Consider the following 9,639-nt stretch of genomic DNA (forward strand, 5'->3'; position numbering starts at 1 on the left):
TTTTAGTATTGCAATGATTCTATAAAATAGATGAAATGTTCTCATATTTCATACAACTATTTTGCCGTTAAGATTTAATGGCACAGTACTCGTTTGTCAAAAGAACAAGCCTGTAATGAACAAAAACTTTAAATATATGACCACCCAATATTTGACTTTATATTGTATTCAATAAACAAAATAATATTTCGAGTGAGGAAGTCTAAAATATTAAACCTAAAGTATAGAGTAATAAGTACACATGTTGACCATGGATACCTCTGCAGACAAACAAGAAAACAATCCGAATTTTTGCAATCATCTAATGGCCTCAGATGGACCATCTCGCTATTTGCCACTGTTTGAAGCTGGATTTTGGCCTGGGCCAACCACACTATCACCTTTCCTGATGGGTTCAATGGGCAGAGATATTCCACCTTTCTGGCCAGTTCCATGGCTCCCACAATTATGGCCATCAGCAACGCAAAATGTGAAACAGGACTCAATAAAACCAATGGTACCATCCACGCCGGTAGCAAGTCCTAGTGTTGAAAATTCTCCACAAGCTTCCAATGAATCTACGGAGCGAATAGAACAATTAGGAACAGCATTTAGATCACCATCTTTAAGTGTCAGTCCTACGCTGAATTGCACAACAAATATCAATGGACATAGACCAAGAACAGGAGCTTTTGTTGATCCACTTTTGGCACTGACATCCATGGATGGTAAGTTAAAATTATATCAAATTATTTTTTTCTTCATGAAAGCTAATGTTGGAAACACCTCATTGTTTAATTGTCAAGAACTTTTAATAATCATTTTGGTATTTGAACTATATTTCAATCTACACTCGCAAAGAAAGAATTTATTTACCCTGAACGCTTTAAATATCAAACATTTTTAGCAGTTTTTTGTGTTGCTACAATAATAATAATAATAATAATCGATTCGTTTTTAAACATCAATTTCCATACATAAATAACAGAACGCCGTAGTCGTAAATTTGGGCAATTACTGAAAATTTTGATAAATTTTTATATTTATTAAAGAATATAGCAATCTGAATAAAAGTAACAGCATTAATTTATATTTAAGCGTTAAGGTTTCAAAGTATATATCAATAAGTATAAAGTATCTTTTACGTATGAAACGAAAATAAATATCTTATTATTTAAATAAGCATCTTCAGTAAAGGTGAGATATTTAATAAGTGTTGAGAATAAGGAACTGTAGCCATTTTTGTATTTATTCAATTACTAGAAAAAAAGTAGTCAAGAAATTATTGAAAAAAAAAGTTATAATTATAATAAATATAAAAATAAGTATAATTTTTCATACGACAGAGAAATTGACTGATATTTACAATTGTAATTATTAATTGTAAATATCATCCAAAAAATGAAATTTTAGATATTTCTTTTCATTCCTTTAAAGCTGTTCTATCATAAGGGATATAATCCTTTCTTGAGATATCAAAAATTATTAAAATAAAAATTATTTTATTAACATTTATATTTTTGTTTAAAAATTTTTTTCATGAGTACAGTTCTCAAACACAAAAACTTATAGCCCTTGAATAATTTACTAATGGTTTGACAAACTAAATTATTTAAAAAAAATTTTGAGAATAATCCGAAAAATATAGAGGAAAATAAAATAATATAAGAAAAATCATGTATAAATTTTATGAATTAGATATTATACAATAATATGCAGTAAAGGATTAAAAAATCTGAAAGCGTGCTAGCTCGGAAGTATACGAGCAATTGAAAAGCTAAATAGTTTGACATGTTAAGAAGTATTTGTAAAGCTAATTAAGGAAGCTTAACTTTATAATGTAAAGAAACAACAAGAAATTATATAAAAACTTTTATAAACATCAAATAGAGTGTAGTTTTAAAATATAATTTTCAACATATATGATTGTTTACATTTAAGACAGAGTTGTGCTAAGCAATAGAGCTCTCATCAATAATTTCATTATAAAAGCGATATGAAGCTTATCAGTAAGAATTACGAGTAAAGGAGTTTTTTTTTTTTAACTCTCCAGCAATGTTGCAGGGTTTTTCCCATGAAATATATCTAGACCAAGAAATATACCATACTATAAATATACCAAGAACATACACCTTTCCATTCATGGTCATAATATTTTTTTCCCATTGTGTTGATTAAATTTTAGTAAAAAGAGTAAAATTCATGAAATTCATCTATGCATTATTATGTAAGAAATTTAATAAGATTTATTTTTTTGTGCATGGCCTAAATTTTTATGAGTTATTTTTTATTTTGATAGTTCGAATGAACGGAATTTCTGATTATGTGCAATCTAAAATTGAAACTTCTGTAAATTGTTTTAAGCAGCAATTTGTTTTTATGAAAAAGTTAATTAAAAACATATTTAAACGATTTTAAATATGTGACTGCTTCCAGAAAGTTTTATTTTTGCAAAAAAAGAAAAGCAAAGGACAAAAAAAAAATGATTTATAATAGATAAAAATCGTTTGTTTAGATAAGTCTATAAATAAATACAACTGAACTTTAAATAATTAAAAACATTTAATATAATTCCGAAGTATTCAAAATCACCAAAATCCCTTTCGTGTGATTTCTCGTGCCACTACAAATTAAACAATTAGCGTTGAGCATCTATATTTTGCCTCGCATCAATATTTTGTCTAGAAAAATTTTGTACAAATAAAAAAATTTGGAAGTTTTAAAAATTTGAATTAATTTAACGGTGTGCCGGTGGTTTATAAAGTTTAAATTTCACATTTTCAAAAGTACATACGTAAATAATTATACAGGTAAGAAGGTGATGAATGTGCTACCATAAGTTTTTGAGTAAACCATAAGTTTTTGAGAATTTCAAAAAATATCTGCGTCACGAAAATATGTACAGATAGAGCTACAAATTTAGTTTTTGATGCACATCGCTTAATCTAAAACCAGGGGTTTATCTACATTTATGGATCAATAATGTGAGAAGATAAAATAGATTATAAATTGTATTGCGCGTAAAAGAAATAAACAAAAATTTGTCTCGATTAAGGCAGCAAAATTCCCTGACTACCGTCACGAATCCCGCGTAAAAATTCTCTCCGTCCGTCAAACAGTTATTTCAGGAGGAAACGTTAACAAGAGGGAACAAAGGGGCACGTGCCCACTCAATAATTTGCCAAAATGCAAATTTTTCGGCAGTTGATTGCGCACAAAAAAAAGTTTTTTTTTGTAACTGAACGAAAATTAAGTAATTAAGATTATTACATCCACTATTGTATTTTTTTTTTATTCATATATTTTACCGCTTATTATTTTTCCTTTTTTACTTAGTTTGGCTTAGTTTTGCGTTCTTAAAAGATAAAAAGTTACTAAAAGAGGAAGAGATTTTGAATTATTGATTTAATAATCGTCTGCTTTAAGAAGCTATTTGGGTATTTTTGTTCCATGTACTAAATCGTGGATGTTGGTAAAAGCAGCTGTTTGACAAGCAGGTGAAGTGAATATCTGTCCATTTTTTAAAAGGGTAAAAGAGGTTGTTGATTACTAATTAAAACTTCGGTAATGCACCCATTTTCTGAAATGTACTCGTCCATGAGTTTGATTTTTCAAAACAAGAACGTTTGTTTTATTTAAAATTTGAATTTCAACGCTCGTAAAGAAAAGTCGTTTGCTCCTTTAATCGTTTACTCTTTTCTTCCATTTTTTTCAACAGAAGGAATTAAAGTGAAATATTTTTATTTTAAGTTTACAGAAAAAAAATATTTATTTAAATTGCATTAAGGTCTACTATCAGAAAAAAATTTTATTGCACAAATTTATAGTTACTTTTTATAACTAGTCATTTTTACAGCTATACTTACTTATTTCATCTGGATAAGGCATTAGTTAGTAAATGTTTGTTGGCATTAGTTAGTAGATGTTCAAAACAAAACTGGGCGTTAATAACAATAATAATTGCTGAAGGAATAAGCCTGCAGATGGTAGGGAATAAATAAAATCCTGTCCTTTCAATATAACAAATATCGCCATAAAAAAATAATTTATTTATATTAAACTCTCAAATTAAAGCTTCTATGAGAAAAACTCATTACCATACAATCATTTATACTTAAGGGAGGAATAAAAGGGCATAAATAACTATAAATATTCATAATTTAATCTAAACAGTCACTAATTTAGCCAAATGTTTGAATTAAAATAAAAAATGAAGTGAAAAATGTCTTGGTGTTGCTCGTAATTTCAATTTCGACTTTTTCTTATTGTTTTTATTGATTAGGGTTTTGTTTATTTGACATTTTTTCCCCTTTGCTTGTATATTTTTAATGTTTTCAAGTTTATAAGTAGTGCACTCCTTATGTATGAAAGAGTAAATTTAAAATTGTTTGGGAAATATTGTTTTCAGCATAGCTCGAAAATTAAATTTAACGGCTTGCCCGTGATATGCATTTTTAACCTTTATATGCCCAGCCAGAACATGTAAATATTTACCAATATCGTAAAGTACTAATTGATCTCCCCTCAAATTTTGAAGAAATCTTCGGAAGGGGCGAATCAAGGGCACAGAAAGGAAAGACTACAAATAAAATCGATTATATTTGATGAGACCTACTTGTTACTGAATTTAATTAACTATATAAGAATTTTTAAACAAAGTTTTATAATTTTTTGCTTCTCTAGTATTGCTTATATTTATTTAAAAAAAAGTTTATAGTTACATAATCTAAACGCACACATTTAGTGCCTTGTGTTTAAGAGTTTGGCATATTTTTGAATAATTTGATTCTCATGCGCAAAAACGTCAGTTGTCATATTTGTCTAAAAACTAAAGTAAATAATTGTCTTATTTTTTATCATTATTTTTAAATAAATATTTTCGTTTTAAAATGCCTTTCTTCTTAATTTAGAATATTTTATTTTTGAATAGTATGGCTTAATATCACTTACTTTAGTTCATTCACTCCCTAATGTTAATTAAAATGATTTGAAAGTTGCTGTCTTCTTTTGAAATTAATTTTTCTTATATCTTCTGTAATATTTAAAAAATGATAATAATACATCAAAAATAAAGTTTCCTTCTTTTCGAAGCTATAAAAGTCAATAATTCCATATAATATGCAAAGACTGTGTTTTCAAATCTATTTTTTACTTGAAATCTGGAAAAGCTCTTATGACAATTAGAGCAGGAAATAACGAAACAATTAATGTAACCTGAATTACTCAAAATGTTGACCAATCATTTTGCCAAATCTTCAAGAAGAAGAATTTTAGTCTAGGTTGTTTCCTGTGTCAAAGCATTTAGTAAGGGCTGAAATTGTATGTTTGGTGTTTAATCTAAGCAAAAATAGCTTTATAACTCATACAATACCATTTTCATACTTCATTCATACATTCATATCATTTTTTTTCCGGTAAAGGATGTTTTGTTATGAAAAAACTAAGTTTTCCCCCTCTGAGGCGTTGAATTTGGATCCAAGATCAAAATAAACATGACCAAAAATAGGATGTTTTTGCGATTTTTTGAAGATATATCAAAAACAACGCTCTGTATTAAAAGAATGTCGACGCAAAAGTTGTCGATCGGTAAATTTCACATAAATTGACTACCATTTTATTTTTTACTTTCTAACCATCGTTGAACAATTTAGGGTTTGCGACTACTAATGTTCAACTCCGTAGCCTTGAATTTTGAACCCAATCCAGAAGACTAGGGAACTCCTGGATCCCTAGTCTTCCTGGATCGGGAGAAATTCAACTTCGTGGAGGACTTTTTGATGGAGCTAACCCTTATTACCGTTACATGCAGAGGAAAACCACGAAGAACAACCAGGGTTAGATTGACGGCAAGGGGACTCTAAACCATGATCCTTCTACCCTGAGGATATTTTAAGTCAACACTGTGGTCGGTGAGAGCCGGGTGCGGAATTCGTACCTACCAGCCAGGGCTGGGATTCAAACCCGGTTCACCTCATTGGAAAGCGAAAGCTCTATCACCTGAGCCACCATGGTTCCAAATGACTGCCATTATCAGGGCCCACGCTAAGGATTTCAAATTATTAGCCAGTAAATTAACCAAATATCAAAAGTATTTGGCAATTTTCGGAAGTCTTCGTCAAATGCAAATCTTAACAATTCCCCCCCCCCCCAAAAAAAAGAAAACTATTTTACAGTAGTTTGTTTCAGGCTTATATTATTTGGTCCCAATTCTAATTGGGTATGTAGCGCATTTACCGAAAAATGCAGTAATCGAATGAAAAATACTGATTTATTTGGAAAAATTCATTTTGACGTAATTTTGAGGATCGATTTAAATATATCTTTTTCTTTCCAGTATTAGAAATCATTCGCCAATACTTCCGCTAAAACACAATTTTATTCGTCAAATTTACGATTTTATCGTGTTTGGCGAGGTGGCGAATGTTTAGCATTTCATCCTATAATATGACTGCCACTTTGTTTTAAATATGTTTATTTGACCTATTAAAAAGTTGACCTGAATTGTCAACTTTTTAATAAATTAAATTTTTTGCCAAAATTAGTGCTGAAATGAAGCAAAGAGCATTTTGGTAACACTATTGTCAGACTAGAACTTCCTTGATGTTTTCAGGGCACCAGACATTTTGTGAAAGGTCCGTTTTTGTAAAATTGTGAAAAAAATTACTCGTAATTTGTGAATATAAAATAAACGTTAAGTCACATTCTTTCAACCAGGGTCCGCTTTTGTGAATATGTGCAAATAGGGTCCGTTATTGCAAAAAAAACTTTTTCAAGGAGTTTTTAAATTGTAAAGACATAAAAGATTATGCACAACACTGTAAAATTACAATTAAAAAAATTAAATTTTAAAAAATAAACTGCAATTGCAGCTACTAAATTAGNATCCAAATGTATAATAAGAAACATCTGCGGAAGACAAAATTTAGTTCGTTTACATCTGTCTTTCTCTCCCGCTCCCCCTTCCTGGGAAGGGTTTATTCTATTAACAAAACAATAATGAAGATTAACAAATTTGTGAAGGGCCCGATTTTTAGTTAAAATATTTTGTGAAGGGTCCGTTTTTATGAAAAGATATTTTGTGAAGTTAGCGGACCCAAATTTCTTCTAAAAAGACTGGATTTGATGACCTTTTTTCACGAATAAAATAGAAGGGGTGGACAAAATAAAGGAAACACTTCTATACTAATACATTTTTCCATATTTCTCCAGAAATACTTTACTAAAGATTTTATAACCTCAGAAGTGTTTAGATCATGAGATTTCTCATACATATCAATGAATTTTAAGGCTTTTAGATGTTTGAGGGAGTCAAACAATAAAGCAAAGCCTGTGCCAAACAATGAAGCAACAGATTTTTAACTTATGACAGTTATTTTGGTTACAATATGCGATAATTTGATTAAGTCTATCTTAGTAATTTAGTAACTAGCTTAATAATTAAGTCTAGCTTAAATAGTCTGGACATTTTTATTAAAAAAAAATTTTTTTTTGAACTTTAAAAATATTCAATAAAAGTAAACAAAAATTTTAGAGTAATTTGAAATTAATTAAAAAAATTTTGCTTTAAAATTTGAAGAAAAAAAAATCGTTTATAACTGCGCAAGATATGAGAATGTAAAGTTGTTCTTCTATACTGCGCATGCGCGGAAAATTAAAAAGGGGAAAAAAAAATTTTAATTTTGTAGGTGTAGGGAATCGTCTTTGGCAACTAATGCAAAATGTCCAATTTGAATACCTTAAAAATTTAAAAGTTTCATGCAGTTTCCAAAGTAGTTTTCGTACTTTTTAAAAGAAAGCTCAAAATGATAAGGGGTTTTATACAAATATTATTTTGTATCATAAGACAGAATTTAATAACAAATAATAATACCTTATAATATACTTTCATACACGAAAACGTGATTGAATAAGGAAAGATAATGAGGCTGTGTTTATGGACGATGATCTCCAACAATGCCGGTGTCATTTTTAATAAATTTTGTTTAATAGTATAAATGTGGAAAAGTATGTGGAAAACCCCTTATCATTCTGAGCATTCTTTTAAAACGTAAAAAAACTTATTAAAAAATTTCTTGAAACTTTTTAAATTTTTAAAATACTTAAATTGGACTTTTTTCAAATAGAACTTAGTTGCATTTACATTTTTTGGTCATCAGCAATTTCTATGAATCAGAACATTAAAGTTACAATTTTAAGTATTCGAATTAAAGTTTAAGTTGCAAAGTATTGTAAAGTACCAACATGTGTTAACTATCAAATTGATAATGCAAAGTTTTCGATTAATAATTGTTAATTGAACCATTAAGAATCCATTCGCATAGGAATTAAATAGACCCTCTTGTTTCTGAAATGCAACCCATGAAAAGAATTTTCTGGGTTATTCAGTACAACGATTATCAGTTATTATTATTTTTTTTTGGACCTCTAAGTGATCAATCTTCTTTTGAAAGAACTCCTACTAGATAACCCCATAGATAAAATTTATTAGTAGTGAGCATATTAACAAACGAAAGAATATTAATTATTTTGAAGAAAAAAAACTAAATATAAGGAAAGAAATTTATCATTGTTCTGTTAATAATTGCTTAAAGTTTTTGTGTCAGACGGCTGATTTTGGGTTAACATCTAGTTAATTTCGGAGTTTGTTCTTTGATGTATGAGCTGAAGGCAAACTATTGTTTTTTTTTTAGTTGTCAGTTGCCAAATTAAAATTAGATGGCAAATAATAATGCAGTTTTCAAACGCGTATTTTCTGTCTTTAATTTATTCAACGTATCACTAAAATTCTTTAGTATAATTTCGCTATTTTTTTTTCATAGTCATTTTGCTTAAATAATTTCATAAAGATTACCGAAATATGTATTAAGAAACTAGAAAAACTAGAAAAAAATCACAGTAGCCGAGAAAGAAAAAAAAGTAGTGCGTGGAGTCCCTCCGCGCGGAAGAAGTGAAACTTCGTAATGTGGAAATAAAAATAGAAAGGGGTAGAAATTGATTTTCAGTAAAATCATATTGTTTCTTTAAGACAAACTTTATTAACATTGCTTACAATTCACAATTGATCACGTCTTTTAATTATCATTTTCGAGTGGAGAAATATCCAAATCTATAACATTTACAATGGGATTATGATAACTAAAGTAAGATACGAAATGTTTGAGTTCTATTTTTTTCAATATTTCTTGCAAAAACTGCATCAATGGTAGTTCCCCCTTTGGTTGTTGGATCATTCCTACCATTTATCTTTTCCAATTCAAATTTGTCTTTAAGGAAAGTTAATAATGTTTCAGCTTCAGGTAACGAGAAATTCACATTAAAATCTCCTGCAAGGATCACAGGCCACTCACAATAACCAATTTCTTCACCAGTAACGTCTGCCAGAACTTGTGAACCTGCAGTAGATAGTGGCAATAAAGATTTTGCAATAAATATAATTTAATATCCTTCATGACTGCATTTGGTGAAATATAAATGACAATCAGAAAAGAGAAAACCTAACAATCAATTGATATTCACAAGAGACGTACCTTGACATAACCTTAAATCCGTCGCATTGTCCGTGGGATTGTTTTCACTCATTTTTTACAATTGTTATCCACTAAGTTTGAAAATAAAAAATACTACCCTATTAAATTATATGTGTATCAAATCAAACTAAAA

At 28.9% G+C, this 9,639-nt stretch overlaps 1 protein-coding gene across 1 annotated transcript in view; it reads left to right on the forward strand.

The window, feature by feature from the left end:
• Positions 1-250: 250 nt before the first annotated feature.
• The window catches only part of LOC107446629 (thyrotroph embryonic factor-like), an 18,326-nt gene continuing 8,937 nt past the window's right edge, over positions 251-9,639 (forward strand). Inside the window, exon 1 of the mRNA XM_016061320.3 lies at positions 251-707. Within this exon, the coding sequence (XP_015916806.3) occupies positions 251-707 (457 nt within the window). The remainder of the gene's footprint in view (positions 708-9,639) is intronic.

This window comes from Parasteatoda tepidariorum, chromosome 1 (genome assembly GCF_043381705.1).
Source record: "Parasteatoda tepidariorum isolate YZ-2023 chromosome 1, CAS_Ptep_4.0, whole genome shotgun sequence".
Classification (NCBI taxonomy): Eukaryota; Metazoa; Arthropoda; class Arachnida; order Araneae; family Theridiidae; genus Parasteatoda; species Parasteatoda tepidariorum.